General features: G+C 35.0%; 1 protein-coding gene across 7 annotated transcripts in view; it reads right to left on the minus strand.

Annotated features, from left to right (window-relative positions):
• POT1 (protection of telomeres 1) overlaps positions 1 to 16,589 on the minus strand; it is an 80,760-nt gene that overhangs the window by 33,872 nt on the left and 30,299 nt on the right. For all 7 annotated transcript variants that reach the window (XM_004741853.3, XM_004741852.3, XM_004741851.3 and 4 more), the window contains 2 exons: positions 3,969 to 4,099; positions 345 to 635 (listed from right to left, as the gene is read on the minus strand). In XM_004741853.3, coding sequence (XP_004741910.1) covers positions 345 to 635; positions 3,969 to 4,099 — 422 coding nt within the window. The remainder of the gene's footprint in view (positions 1 to 344; positions 636 to 3,968; positions 4,100 to 16,589) is intronic.

Consider the following 16,589-nt stretch of genomic DNA (forward strand, 5'->3'; position numbering starts at 1 on the left):
ATAAGTAAATAGGAAGGCTACCCTGACAGGGAAGCAGAAATATGAGTATGTAGAATTGCAACTAAAATATAACATAAAAAACAACTTTATATTTTATTAATACTAATATTAATAAATAAAGCATAAACTATATTTAAACCATTGAGAATGCTATTTTTCTCTGAAAGTGTAAGTTCAAGAGTAGAGTTGCATGAATACCAAGGCTTATCAAAAATGGTAAGTTAGACTTAAAGTTCTTAATACAATACATAGTATGCACATTTATCCCACCAGAATGAAATATAAGCTCTGTTTAGATATGTAGGTGGTGCTAATTTATAATTTCAAGTGTTTAAAATACCTACCTTTAGAAGAAATGATGCTCCATCCACTTCTGCTTTGCCCAAGAGCTGACAAGTCAGGTCAAAATACTGCAGTGGTTGAACATCACACAATTTTACCAATGTCGAAGAAGGTGAAATATGAGTTGATGCCCAAACACGTAAAGCTTCTACCATTTTGTGGTCCTCGGCGGTGAAGTTAAAATACTTGCTTGAAGTACGAGGTATGATAGGAGCTCCCAAAGTTCCCTCAAATGTCAAAGATGCAAAGCCAGAGCTGGTGATACCCTGAGTCTCCTTTTTATACACTTGGATCTAACGAAGTTGGGCAAAGCAGAAAACAAAACAGCTTACTGACAGAGAACCCCAAAACTCAAGAAATTTGAAAGATTATAAAGTCTCGCCAGGATAGTTAATAGAGGATATGCTTATTTAATATATTTTACTTAATTAGCACACAAAATTATAAAAGTCAACTGGGCTGTATCAAGATTCACAAGCGCCATGTAAACTTAGAACACTATGTAGTATTTATTTCTATTTTTTAAGGTCTAGGTAGTTGGCTCCCTGATCCTACCAGGCTTGCACTTTTACATTTACTTTTCTTACTAGCGTATAATTTACAAAGGGAAAAATAAGTAAGTGACAATTATTTATGACCATTACAAGGTAAATCAGAATGCTTAAATACAAGACTTCAAAGTGAATAAAAAGCAGGGAGGCGAAGGTGTCACCGGTCTGGCTGAGGACCAAGATAAGCCACAAAGATTGGCTTCCGAATTCTGAGGCCTGGCTGGGAGATGCAGGTGCATTTACCATGGTTACATCTTCTTCATTAAGCAATCTTTTTATCCTTATGAAATTCCCCCCCCTTTTAATCTCCCTCAATACTCCATCTGATATTAATAAAGTGCTTTCATTTTCCTTACGCTTATTGTTTGCTTGGTATATCTTTTCTACAGTTTTACTTATAACTTGTTTGTGAAGTCTTCATTTCTTGTAGGAAGTTGGCATTTATTCTTTTTTTATTCAGTCCAATGTTTAGTCCATTTACAAAAAATTATTGATATGATTATATTTAAGTCTATCTTATTTGTTTTCCTTTTGTGTCCTTTTTGCCTTTTAAAAATTGTTTTTCTGTTGTTCCTTTCCTGTGTAATACTGAACTTACTAGTATTGTTTACCTCCTCTGAGCTATAAAAGAATCCTTATCTCAAAGTTTATTTGGAATCAATATAGTTCCACTGTATCATCCCTCCTTTCCATGTCATATTTCCCACTTGCCCATATACCATTTTACACTTAAAGTCTAATAATCTTTGAAGGTATGTACTAACCCTTCGGTGGTTAATTCCACTTAACCACCCTAACCATTCTTTGTGCTATCGTTCATATTCTTCTACATATTTTAATAAACTCCATGTTTACTAATGTTACCATTTTTCTTTTAAATAGTCATTTATCTTTTAATGAAATTATGGGAAGAAAAACTAAACAGTGTCTTTTATCATTTCCTTTGTTTTTAGTTATTTCCTAACCATCAAGTTTCTGGCTGGTAGCATTCATTTTTGTCCTGACCACCATCCTTTAGCATTTAATAGTAGTAAAGATATGCTGACCGTGGATTCTCTCATTTTTGAAAAATATTTTCTCTTTCTACAAAATTCCAGGTGAATCAATTTTCTATCACCACTTTAAATTTATCATTGCTTTGTTCCTCAAGTGCCATTAATTCTGATAAGAAATCAAAGATGGCTCGTATTACAGTTTCCTATACGGAATGTGTTATTTCTCTGCCAGCTCATTTCAAGTTCTTTTTTCAAATCTTTTACAGTGGTTTCACAGGGATTTGTTTAGGCATGCTTTGCTTTGTGGTGCCATGCATGGAGTGCATGGAGTTTCTAAAATCTGTAAGTCAATGTTTTCCATCACATTCAGAAAAATTCTGGTCATTCCTATGTATTTCTATAAATATTTCTGTTTCCCATTCACACAGTTTTCTTGTGCATCTCAAATGATGTTTCACAATTTGATATCATTGCACAGGTCCCCAGGGTTCTGTCAATCTCTTATTTATCCTTATTCTTCAGATTAGATAAATTCTATTGGTCTATGTTCAAGTAAACATGATACAGCTAATATATTAAGCCTAGCCAGTAAATTTTTCATTAATAATAAAATATTAATATATATTCACTAAAAGATATGTATTAGACTGTTTATAGCAGCATAATATCCTCAAACTGAATGTCCCACAGAATATATAAATTCTGATGCATTCACACACTTAACAATGAAAATGAACAAAGTGAAACTATATGCAGTAATATGGTTGACTCACACAAGTATAAGCCAGACATTAAAAAACCAAAACCTAGGGGCACCTAAGTGGCTCAGTGGGTTAAAGCCTCTGCCTTCAGCTCAGGTCGTGATCCCAGGGTCCTGGAATCGAGCCCCACATCGGGCTCTCTGCTCAGCGGGGAGCCTGCTTCCCTCTCTCTCTCTGTGCCTGCCTCTCTACCTACTTGTGATCTGTCTGTCAAATAAATAAACAAAAATCTAAAACAAAACAAAAACAAAAATAAAAAACAAAACAAAACCTACAGTCTATTCTCTTTAAAATAAATAGAACTGAGAGATGCATATCCTACTTCAGTTAAACAACAGCAAGAATAACAACTAAAAACATGAGGAGGGAAGAGTGCACTGTCTGAAACAATAGTATGTAAGAAATAAGTTATTTTTTGAAGTTGGGATAAATTTGCTACAATGATAATATTTCTATTTCCTTTTTAACTTTACACAAATATTCTCTATTATTCATCTATTCTCAGGGAAAGGCACAAGAGATAAAGAAGGTAATTCCCACCAAAACTCAAGAGAGAACACACCAGAATATTGTGTTCATCTATGGGCACTGCACTGACCATGAGGGACATAGATAAACTAAAGTATTAGAAGAAAAAAGACAACCAAGATAATGAAAGAACTTTATGGAAACCCACATAATAAGAGGAAAAGATGAAGGGATTGAAATGCTTAAACCCTAAGGGATTTAAAATATTAAAGTATTTAATTTAAAAAAAAATCACATACTATTTGATAGCTTAACCTTCATATTAAAGGTTTCCTTACATTCAGTTGATAGCATAATTTTAAAAGTACCAACATATCTGTTCATGTTTTAACACATTTTTCATAAATGAAGTTCAACTTACTTTGATTTTATACTTAATGTCTCAATGCTTTTCAGTGTACATGAATTAATACAACAAATGGAAAAATAATACAACCTCTCAATCACTGTATAATTATTTTATAAAAAAAAAAAAAAGCCCTGTTGGCTTAGGGTGTTTTTTTGTTTGTTTTTTTATAATCAGCTCTACATGGAAACCTTCAGAGCATCAGTCCACATTCAGAAGTGAGAAGACAGGCTGCAACGAGGCTAAATTATGGCATCTAAGGCATTTCTTGTGGAGGGAGGGCAGGCAGTTTGTCCAAATGAATATTAATATTATTTATATTTGTTCTTGTCTCTTGAAATGCTTACTGCCATGTTCTACCACAGCAACTATATAATTAGGGCTAACTAGAAAAATACACAGTTCTATTCAAACAGATATGAATTCTGGACAGTACAAACTATACCTTCAACCTATGAAAGCGAACAATATCTCCATTTTTATAAATTATTGGAAGGGCTTCATAATTTCCACTAAAGAGCAGGCAGGTTAACTTTACATTTGTCTGGTCCACAATTGTTACAACTGAGCAATAATCTGGAAAACACAAAAATATTTTACATTTTAGTACTTCAAAGCTTTTGACAAAGTAAGAATATGGTTGACTTCAAACCACTAAACAAACTCTTATCCCTCCTTTTAATTAAACCTTCTGAGAACAGGATCAAAATACAGAGACAGTTTCTTGGCTCTCAAAATGCACTGCCAAATTATTCTGCAAGAGTATTCCACAAAAATTAATTTTAGAAAGTTTAGTAAAACAAAACTAAAATTCTTAATTAGAATAAATTATCTGGAGGGGTAGTAACTTTTTTATTACTTCAAAGTTTAGAAATCATGAAGCAGATAAACATGTTCAATTAAAATATAATTTATAAAGTAAATGTAATTAAAATTGGGGTGAAAACAAAGACTAGAAGATATTTGAAGCAAATGTGATGAAGAGTCAGTATACTGTCTAAAGATTCTATAAAAACTGCTTATAAAGCCCAGGACTTCACTGTGACTATGAAATTCAAAGGAACAAACAATTCATAGAAAATTTTAACAACAGCTCAAAAAAAAAAAAAAAAAGGATTTGCTAGTTTCTTACAGAAGATTACACGTTAGAACAAGAAACATATACACTTTAGCTGGCAAAATAAATTAATAGTTGCAATGTTATGAAAATGAAAATTTCAAATACTGGTGGTAGTAAAAACTGTAAGAGATGTTGCCTTTTGATATGCATGTTCAGAAAGTTGCACACTGAGATAATGTGTTGCCTTCTAGTGTTACCTAGTACCATAGTAATTACAATATCAATATTTGAAGAGCATCCACCCAGAACAGTGAAGGAAGAGAGGAGAAGGGAGTCAAGGAACAGCGGAGAAGATAGCACTATGTTTCAGGAAGATGGGAAAGCAAAGGGTTAGGGAAAAAAAGTAGAGGGGAGACAATCCAGAAGATAGCATAAAGTGGCTACAGTGAAGATGGGAGTCATTGGGATTAAGGGTGGAAGTGAAAAGCAGAGCCAAAATCAAGGTTAATTAAAAGTTGACACACACAACAACTGTTTCAATAACCATGCGACCTCTACTGCCCAGGAAAATTATTTCAGGTTGGGAGGCAGAATATTTAAACCGACCACATCCAGGAACACAAGCGGTTTTTCAAGGACATTTCACTGATTAACCGGTAAGTACTAAGGCTTCTGGTGTGGGGGTTACCACCCAGAATAAGTCCCTCTGCATTACCAGATTAGGGAGCCTATAGCCAGACAGGCAGCTCTCTTCCCACCCACCCCACAGTGACATTATCAATCAAGGCGCCTTATTAAAATTCTACTTGTTTTGGATTTCCCATTCCAGGAGGAGATAAATAGGAAAAACAATCTTGAGAAAGCACAAAGCTCAGACTTCAAGATGTACTACAAAGCTGCAGTAATCCAAAAAGTATGGAAAAACAAAGTACTTACATATAAAGCAAACAAGATGAGTGTGTCTACAACCTAGAATAAACCATACCTACATTTTAAAATATGAAGACAGTAAACAATTACCAGACATAGAGCAAAAAATGGAAGGAAGGAGGGAGGGAAGGAAGGACAGACCGACAATGCAGAGTGGAGGGGAGAGAAGAGATGGAGCAGAAGAGAGCCGGAATGGAGGGACAGGGAAAAAGGAACGAAGGGAAAGGGAAGGAGAGAGGGGAGGAAAGAGAGAAGGAAGGCGGGAGGAAAAGAAATTTGCTTCTTTGAGGAAGAGGAAATAATTTAGAGAACATTAAAAAAACTTAAAATCAAAATCTTGGTAAGCATCTTCAAAGAGTAAATAATATTACATCTCATTTCTTAATACATCAGCAGGATCCACTGAAGCCAAATTTATATTCTGAGTTTGCTTTTTCAGTAGCTCTATTTGTGAGGAGTATTGTTTCAAGACATTTTTCTCGTAGCAGTCTTAAAAAAAATTAAAGATCAATTTTATTTATTTTTAACAGAATGACACTCCTTTTTTGCAAGTATCTTATGGCTCTACTGTACCCTTCTATAAATCCAAGATGCATTATAGAATCTTCATCATCTCTATTCCTGATCTCATTTTTGTTTCCAAAAAATGACTTGGTGGACGGCAAAAGACACCATGGGAAACTGAGAATAGGTCCACTATCTACAGAGTCTTTATAAGGCAACCCCTAGTTTTTGCACTGCTTTCCTGCAAATGAAAAAAAGCCTTTCCTTTTTCAAACAGAAATATTGCACAACCCAAAAAGCTTTCCAGAGGAAGTTTACTGAGCCCAAGAGAGGAGAAGTCTTGGGTGCAACCACACATGCATCTACATCCAGCCTTTTCTTAAAATCCATCAGAAAGAGGGACACAAATGCCACTTGCAATGTACACATTGCTTCTCTAGACCCTTCCCTCTCCCCATTGCCCCAGTATCTGTGTCACGTTCAGTTAGGGTGGTTGGGATCTGTGTCAGGTTCAGAGTTGGGGTGGGAATGGACTGTGGAGAGACAAAAGCAACCTCAGGGGATGCCCAGAGAGCATTACAACAGGTATGTGTGTGCCACATGGGTAAGGGCATGCTCAGAATTCTGAGTGGGTAAACAGACTGGCTCCATGCGCTGTGCAGATTTGTGTGGAAGAGGGCAGTCTCCAGCTGCATCAGGACTTGAGTGACAAGCCTAAAATCGCCACACTTGCATGTTTTCATATAAGTGACTATGTGGATGAAAGTGGCATCTCCTTACATGGAGCATATTTGTACACCATTTATCTGAGCTATCATACGCTAAGTCGCTGTTCCTTACTTTTTCTCTTGGCTTATTTTTTTTTTTTGAAAGTATCATCCATGACTTTTACCATTTATGATTTCAAATTCTTTAATATGATTTTTATTAACAAAGAAAGAAGGAAACAAAAATTCAGATTCAAGAAAACAAGTGGCATTCAGAAAAATCTGTCCAGAGGTGCCTGGGTTTATCCAACTCTTGATTTTGGCTCAGACTGAGATCTTGGGGTCCTGAGATTGAGCCCCAGGTCAGGATCCATGCTTAGCAGGGAGTATGCTTGGGATACTCTCCCTCTCCCTCTGTGCCCACCCCTCCCCCCACAGATGCAGGCTCTCTCTGAAATAAATAAATAAAATGTTAAAAAAAAATCTGTCCAATAACTAGCTCTCAATAACAAAACAAGTAACAATCTAAATGACATATTAAATAGCTTTCAGGTTCTTTCAATTAACATGATTCATGAGTAGAAACCAAGCTACCCAGTTTAACAAATACTAACAAGGCAAACTGCTAAATGTTTTATTTTACTGCTTCAAGGAAGTGAAGTGTCTTACCAAATAAATAATCCATCAAAAAAGGCTACATAAACTAATAAAAATAATTTCTTTCCCAATGCCTCATTTTAACTTATTCCCAAATGTAGGAAAAATAACTTGTGAAATTACAACCAACTTACAACTTTATATTTTAACAATGAAGTTACAAAATTAAAAGACAACAGTCCATTTTGATAGTTAACACCAGCAGGAAAGTTAGGAAGAATAGAAAGAGCTTCCATAAATCAGTATTCTTACCTAACCTACCTAAATAGTGCATTTAGGTGCTAATGTAATATAAAAATAAATATAAATTACTTAAAATACATTTTAGGATATTAAAATATATATTTAAACTTGATAAAGACTTGACTTTCATGCTTTAGTAAGACTTCATATGTAAACTGCTGACAAAGTATTTAACTTTTAAGTTCATGTAACCTGATTAAATCTGGAAAAGATAACAAATGATAAATTAAGTCCTATATTCTGCAATCTTGAGTAATTCACCTAATTTCATCAGCATGATTAAGTGTAAATTGCCTTGGAGTTTTATAAGGGAAAGCTGGTAATTCATCCAATCAAAGAAGCATGCATGCCCGTACAAATTATACAATCCACAAGAAAATTCCCCCATGAAAGTTGTTTTACCTCCTTTTTATCTACTATAGCACTGTTTATAAACCAATCAGTATTTCAGTAAGTTTCCATTTATATAAAAGTTTATTACTGAAACACCCAAGGAAAAGTTATAAAAGCAAATCACTGAATCAAGACAATTTATATACTACAATCTTATAATTTCACAGGGAAATTTTATATAGTAGCACTTGCTTTTTTTTTATTTTTTAAGATTTTATTTATTTGAGAGAGAGGAGAGAATGGGACAGAGTGAGCATGAGAGGGGGAAGGTCAGAGGGAGAGGCAGATTGCCCACTGAGCAGGGAGCCCCATGTGGGACTCAATCTCAGGACTCCAGGATCGTGACCTGAGCTGAAGGCGAGGCACCCAGCACTGGCCTTATTATGTTGGTGTGAAATTACATAAATATCCCCTCATGTTTTGTTTATACTGAAAAAGGTAATGGAAGGAAGGAAAGAGAAGCATAAATATTATGCTAGAAATATACATACCAACACTGAAAACAGAGCTACCCTATGACCCAGCAATTGCACTACTGGGTATTTACCCTAAAGATACAAATGTAGTGATGATCCGAAGGGGCACGTGTACCCGAATGTTTATAGCAGCAATGTCCACAAGAGTCAAACTATGGAAAGAACCTAGATGTCCATCAACAGATGAATGGATGAAGATGTGGTGTACATATACAATGGAATATTATGCAGCCATCAAAAGAAATGAAATCTTGCCATTTGCGACGATGTGGATGGAACTAGAGGGTATTATGCTTTTTTTTTTTTTAAAGATTTTATTTATTTGACAGAGAGATCACAAGTAGGCAGAGGCAGGCAGAGAGAGAGAGAGGAGGAAGCAGGCTCCGTGCTGAGCAGAGAGCCGATATGGGACTCGATCCCAGGATCCGGAGATCATGACCTGAGCCGAAGGCAGCGGCTTAACCCAATGAGCCACCCAGGCGCCCTAGAGGGTATTATGCTTAGCGAAATAAGTCAATCAGAGAAAGACAACTATCATATGATCTCCCTGATGTGAGGAAGTGGAGCTGCAACATGGGGGGCTTGGGCAGTAGGAAAAGAATAAATGAAACAAGATGGGACTGGGAGGGAGACAAACCATAAGACTCTTAATCTCACAGAAAAAACTGAGGGTTGCTGGGGGGAAAGGGGGGGTGGGGTTATGGACACTGGGGTGTGTGTGTGCGGGGGTAGGTGTGTGCTGTGATGAGTGCTGTGAAGTGTGTAAACCTGGCAATTCACAGACCTGTACCCCTGGGACTAAAAATACATTACATGTTTATAAAAAAAATCTAAAAAAAAAAAAAGATCTCTCCCTTTGCCCCTTGCCACACTTTATCTCCCATTCTCTCCCTCTCTCTCCAAAACAAATAAATACATAAATTAAAACAAAAATAAAAAACAAAACCCACAGAATAGACAGGTATGTAGGCTGATATTTCATAAGTTCATAAATGTTATTCTGGAATTATGTTCTGGAGTTTTACATTTTACTCCATGTACTGAGCAATCACAACAGATGGTATTCCTAGGTATGAGGATTTATGGTAATACTTTAGCAATGGTCTCTATCCTCACAGAGTTTGTACTGAAAATAAGAAAGACAAAACAATTAGAATAATTTTTTAAATAATTATAAAAGTATACTGATACTAAGCAAAATGAATACATGCTACAACATAAATGAACCTCAAAATCATTATGTCAAGTGAAAGAAGCCAGAAGCAAAGACCACATGCTGAATGAGTGCATCTATATGAAGTGTCCAGAAGGGGATAGAGACAGAAAGCAAATTAGCATGGATACTGCAAATGCAAGCAACATATTCCTCCAAGTCTTAAAAAAATACTGAAATGATAAATGAAGAACTAAAAAACTGAATTTAACAATTAAGACTGTATTATTATATCTCCAAAAAGTTTATGTGGAGATTGCAGCAAATACTCTAATGATTTAAAAACTGGACAACATCTGAATAGTCCTCCTCTCAGTTAAGGAGAACTATCACAGGGTCACATATTGTGAGAAGAAAATTCATCTTAGGCTCTCTGATAAGTGTTGCTTCACAGATCTTTATGTACAGGTATGTATATTGTACATGACTTACACATCACATTATTTAATAAATGCTTTTAAAATAAGTGAGCTGCCACCAAAAAGATCATTTTGCACTACATACAAAACAAAATTCCAGGAAATATATGCAATTATCTGTTTTTAACAATATGAAAGAATTTTAAGAAAATCAGGGCTACTGTTTTTCAGATCTTATAATGGATGGAAAAGCCTCTCTAAAAAAAATTACAACTCCAAATGCAGGTTAAACATTTGTATTTCAAAGACCATCAGTACTCTAACTAAAATGCCGGGAAAAACATCTTAACACTTATGACAAAAGAGACTAATATCATTAACACATAAGAAGATTCCAGAAATTGCTGAAAAAAAGACAACCAAACTGAAAAAGAGTATACATTTTGATTTTTCTCAATCATGATTTGTAAAGTGGAGAGAAAGCAGTAAACTGAAATAGAACTTAAAAATGCAGATGGAAAACAAAGCAATTTGTAACTTGAAAGTAATTTTTGTGAACCTAAATATTACTATAATCCATTTTACCTGAGAAGTAATGTAGCAAAGCATTCCACTGATAGCTGCTTAAAACATTTTATCTGTAGTAATTCTGAGTACGTCATCTTTTAAAGGCCAACTGCCAACTATATTATAATTCTATCATATAAATAGGGTTACTGGTTACATATTTATTAAAAATCAGTTCTACCCTTTATAGAAACCATAAATACAAAATATACTTTTAAATTATGGTCTAGAATATAAACAAAGTGTACAGCACAAAGTATCCTAAGTCTTTAATAATGATCCCTGAAAAAGACTGCCACAAGAGCATGAAATCATGTTATCAGTACCCTGCAGACATTCCATTGCTTAAAATTATACTTAAGTCAACTTCTTCAGCAGTTAGCTTTTGAAACTGAAAGTCCACATTTTCATTATAAAAGTCTGACAACTGCTGTTGCAATTCCAAGATTTGGAGTGCTGGCCTCTTCTTCCTCATCTATCCACATCCAATTTATCCTCAAAAGTTCAGCTCAAATTCAGTACCTCTTAGAAGGCTTTCCCCTGTTAGCATTAATCTCTCCATTCTCACTCCCAAAGCACTCTGCTTGCTTCTTTAGTTATAGCACACAACTATGCCTTAGCCAGTTGATTAAATTTAGGTCTTCCTCAACTCCCTCATGATAAACTCTCTGAGAGTTTATCACTTTATCACTATGGACAACAACTAAGTCTAGTACAAGGCTGGCAAAGAAAATGTTTAATTAAATGAATAAAAGCATGCAACCTAAGTTATAAGAAAGAATGAGGAAATAATAGTACTGGTTTTTATGACCCACTAAAGCAATTCTAATTATAAACTAATGAAACATAAGGATGGTTTTCTAAATTAGCAGGCTAATAATTTCTTAGAGGAAGAGGTCATAAAAAAAGACTCAGTCCTATGATATGAACTAAAAGCCAGATGGAGACCTCAAGCTTCATCACAGTCATTCCTGAATATAAGCAAGCAAGCAATACAAAAGTTCAGAGACAGGGGAAGAAAGGTCTTTCTCCACCTTCATTTTCCAAGTGGAAACCAACTTCTTACTGTCATGGACAAAAAAGCAGGAGAAAGTAATGAAGAGAGGCTTAGCTCACCTCTCCAAGGCCTTAAAGAGGTAAGTAATGACTAATCATGCCCCCTAGATGCCTTCCATTCCTGAAAGACAGTCAAGAACTTGTGAAGAGTCTTATCTCACTCAACTAGACATAATTTTTTAGCTCTTGGGAAATGGAAAACTCCATGCCTGCCCAATCCACAACCTCTAGCCTTTAGAAGAGGTAAGTAAACTCACTGTTCAATAGTCTATCTTACATAGCCAACAATAAGTGCAGAAATAAAAGTTGAGTCTTAAAAATTGAGGAAAGACTAAAAACAAAGTGAAATCATGAACAATTATAATCACTGTATTGTTATTACTATCTGTCTTAAACATTCCTTGAGGGTAGAAACAGTGTCTTAGATATCTTTGCGTTTCCCAAGTCTAGTGTAATACCTGGACTTGGGAAATATATATATATATAGGGAAAATATATATATATATATATATATATATATATATATATATATATATATATAACAAGTACTTAATAAATGTCTGTTGAATAAACGAGGAAATGAGTGAATGAAAAAAAACTATAAATTTATTTATTTTAAAAACCATGCATTAAACCAAAAATATATTTGTGGTTTTGATATTGGCTGAATATTCATAAGAATATTTCTTTTAATATTTTTTTTACTTATTTGTCAGAGAGAGAGAGAGTGAGTGACACAGGCAGACAGAGTGGCAGGCAGAGGCAGAGGGAGAAGCAGGCTCCCTGCCCAGCAAGGAACCCGATGTGGGACTCGATCCCAGGACGCCGGGATCATGACCTGAGTCGAAGGCAGCCGCTTAACCAACTGAGCCACCCAGGCGTCCCTTGCCTGAATATTCAAATAACATAAGAACATACTATAGATTAGTAGTTTGCAATCTGGACTTCAGAGGAGGGGGGCATGAACTTTTGATATGGTATGTTTAAGTCTTTAGGCATGCATGTGCATTTTTGTGCGGCAAACGCTACAGCTGTCATCACATTTTTATAAGGGTAAAGGACTCCTAAAGGGTTAAAACTTCTAAAGATATACACAATTCCGGACTTCAAGCTGTATTACAAAGCTGTAATCATCAAGACCAAATGGTACTGGCACAAAAACAGACAAACATATCAATGGAACAGAACAGAGAACACAGAAATGGACCTGCAACTCTATGGTCAACTAATCTTTGACAAAAGGAAAGAATATCTAATGGTAATATCTAATGGTAAGACAGTCTCTTCAACAAATGGTGTTGGGAAAATTGGGAGAACCACATGCACAAGAACGAAACTGGATCGCTTTCTCACGCCATACACCAAAATACATTCAAAATGGATGAAAGACCTAAATACGAGATAGGAATCCATAAAAATCCTAGAGGAGAACACAGGCAGCAATTTCTTTGATCCCAGCCACAGCAGCTTTTTATTAGATGTATCTCTGAAAGCAAGGGAAATAAAAGCAAAACAAACCAAATGAACAAAAAACTCAACTACTGGGATACTTCATCAAGATAAAACCTTCTGCACGGAGAAGTAAATGATCAATAAAACTAAAAGGCAACCTATGAGATGGGAGGAGATATTTGCAAATGCTGTATCAGATAAAGGGCTAGTATCCAAAATCTATAAATAACTTATCAAACTCCACATCAAAAAACAAAAAATTCCAGTCAAAAAATGGGCAGAAGACATGAACAGACATTTCTCCAAATAAGACATACAGCTGGCTAACAGACACATGAAAAACTGCCCAACAACTGATGAATGGAGAAAGCAGCAGCAGTATGAATATGTACGTACACACACACACACACACACACACACACACACACAATCAAATACTGCTCAGCCATCAAAAAGAATGAAATCTTGCCATTTGCAACAATGTGGGTGGAACTAGAATATAATACGCTAAGCAAAATAAGTCAATCAGAGAAAGACAAATATCCTATGACTTCAATCATATATGGAATTTAAGAAACAAAACAGATGAACATAGAGGAAAAAAGGGAAAGAAAAGAAAAAACAGAGAAGGAGGCAACCATAAAATAGGGTGCCTGGGTAGCTTAGCGGGTTAAAGCCTCTGCCTTCAGCTCAGGTCATGATCCCAGCGTCCTGAGATCGAGCCCCACGTCGGGCTCTCTGCTTAGCAGGGAGCCTGCTTCCCCCTCTCTCTGTGCCTGCCTCTCTGCCTACTTGTGATCTCTGTCAAATAAATAAATAATCTTTAAAAAAAAAAAGACTCATAACTACAGAGCACAAACTGAGGGTTGTCAGCAGGGAGGAGCATGAGAAGATGGGGTAGCTGGATGAAGGGCATTAAGGAAGGTATGGGATGTGGTGAGCACTGGATGTTATATGTAAATAATGAATCATTAAATTCTACCCCTGAAACTAATAATACATACTATGTGTTAACTAACTTGAATTTAAATAAAACCTAAAAAAAAAAAACCAAACCAAAAACCTTTCAAATATGCATTATAAATTTTAAAATATAAAAAATATAATTAATATACATGTAATTTTACATCATACTAGATGCTTTAATCTCTCTTTGATAAATAAGAAGTGTCCTGGATCTAATGGAACACCAATGAGTTATAAATTATTCAGTAATTAATAAATTCTCTTTAATGTGGAATATGTAGTTCGTTATACTTTTAAAAATTAAAAGATACTACATAATCATTTAATATGCAACCAATATTACTCATACAAAAGAAAATAATCAAATAATAATGCTAATGACATTAATGTATATATGTCAAATCATTCTCCTGAGTGAAAATATTTTTACACAGCCAAAAATAGCATTCTAGAGCTAGCTGGGATGTTCTATAGACAGGAAAATACTCCCAGGGCCCTATATCTTAGCACCCTATCCATAGACAGGGTCTCTCAAAATTCCAGTGCTTTGGATACTGCTCTAAAAATTTGATTATAATGCTCAGTTTGTGGCTAAAAGAGGTATCGTTTTATAAGATAATGAACAGCAAAAGAAAGATGTGCTTCTCGAAACACTGTAACATCCAAAACTGTTCAAGATTAGTCAAACTGCTTTCCAAAAATGGAGACTTTTAATGGGAGGTAGGTATGAAAATCAAGTAATTTTGGAACATAACGCATTCCTCTGGTAGGCTAGGGAGTAACAGGCAATGTGCCAAATCATGTGGCACAAAAAGGCTGAGACCTATAGAATCGCAGAGTTTGGGGAAAGAAAAAAAAAAAGGCAGGAGGGAGCAGAGGTGGACAATCAAAAAATGATATAAATATTTTGGCTATCCTCTCCTTTCCTCTGGATTCGAATATTAGAAAAGTAGCACAAACAGAGTTCCCTCTACTCCTCCAGTTTGCTCACAGAATGAACATTATGATACTGATAACAAGCAAGGACAAGCCACATACTATTAAGCCAGGAAGTATTTTATGGCCAGCTTACATTGATCTTATTTAGCAAGAACAGACAATAGGAACAGAGTAAATGTGTCTCAAGCTTTAAGAAATTGGAGGCTATCTGTTAGAATCTGAGACAAAGCTAAAACTAAACTTCTTAACAGACATTAACTAAAGAAATATGTTATCTGTGTAAGGCAAAAACTGACATACCCAACTGTGTCTAGCCAGTTCTCTGAAGCAAAAGTAAAAATGAGGCTTTCAAAGATAATTATAAAATCTCAAAATCCTAAGGCAGCAATGCCCTTGCCTTCATATAAAAGAGGACATATTATGTACCCCTGATGAATCATTATCAAAATCAATTTTGATGATGCAATTATCTTTTACTAAATGTTGTTTCCACAATCCTTGAGAAATTCTCAGTTTTCATGATGAATCTTATCACAATTGAATAAGAAAGAATGTAATTATCTATACTGTCCTTTTAACAACAGGACTGACAGACTTATAGAAAAAAAGCTACAACTTCTCCAAGACTGAATATAAAGATTGGGGAATAAACATTTGCTACCAGAAATAAGACAGCAGCATGTAGGTCATATATAATCACTATTAGAATGGAGAGGAAGGTCTTGAAGAAAAATTTTAGTCAAGAAGCACAAAGGCTAGAGTGCACCAAATAGCCTCGGTAGCAATGAATTTAACATTTATAAAATAAATTTTAATGAAAAATTCCAGCTAATGATACAGAATAGAATAAACTTCTTTCCATTTACCTAAATTTGAGCTGCATAAATGTAACTTTCCTCCAAATAACCAGTTATGTACCTCTGGATGTAGTATTTAAAATTGTGGTCCCACATTTGCAAAATAATATTGCTTTATGTAATACAAAAAAGGCAGAGCTGTGGATTGTTCCTGCACATTTATTCTGGTACATCTCAGTAGTAATACTAATGAAGTTGATCCTTTCCTCAACAGGAAAGTGTTATTTGTCCGACTCTCCTACAGCATGTTGAAGGATGAGTGCTATCAATAGAAATAAAAAGTGTAACTAAAGTTATGTAATAGATAATTTTAAAACTTTACCCTTGCTGGCAGTAAAGACATGTGACTGAGATTCAATGAATATGTTGTGGTAAAACTGATGGCATTCATTTTAATTCAGTATCTCAGAAAAAATAGAGAAACATATTATCGTCGTATTAACAGATGGTTCATTACTACTCATGAATTTTTTTATTAAGGGACTGGATCCAACTAAACGTATCTGATAAAGACATAAAATATATATGAATATATAATAAAAATAATAGTTCCCCAAGGCTTTCATTATATACACATGATTTAATAACATTGTCAGAAGAAAACATGATTATGCTGTCAAGTAATAACTTAAAATTAATATTGAGTCATCAGTGTTTTAAAAACAACTATCATTTCAGTCTACACTA

The sequence above is a fragment of the Mustela putorius genome, unplaced genomic scaffold (assembly GCF_011764305.1).
Source record: "Mustela putorius furo isolate JIRA1106 unplaced genomic scaffold, ASM1176430v1.1 tig00003845_pilon_pilon_pilon, whole genome shotgun sequence".
Lineage (NCBI taxonomy): Eukaryota > Metazoa > Chordata > Mammalia > Carnivora > Mustelidae > Mustela > Mustela putorius.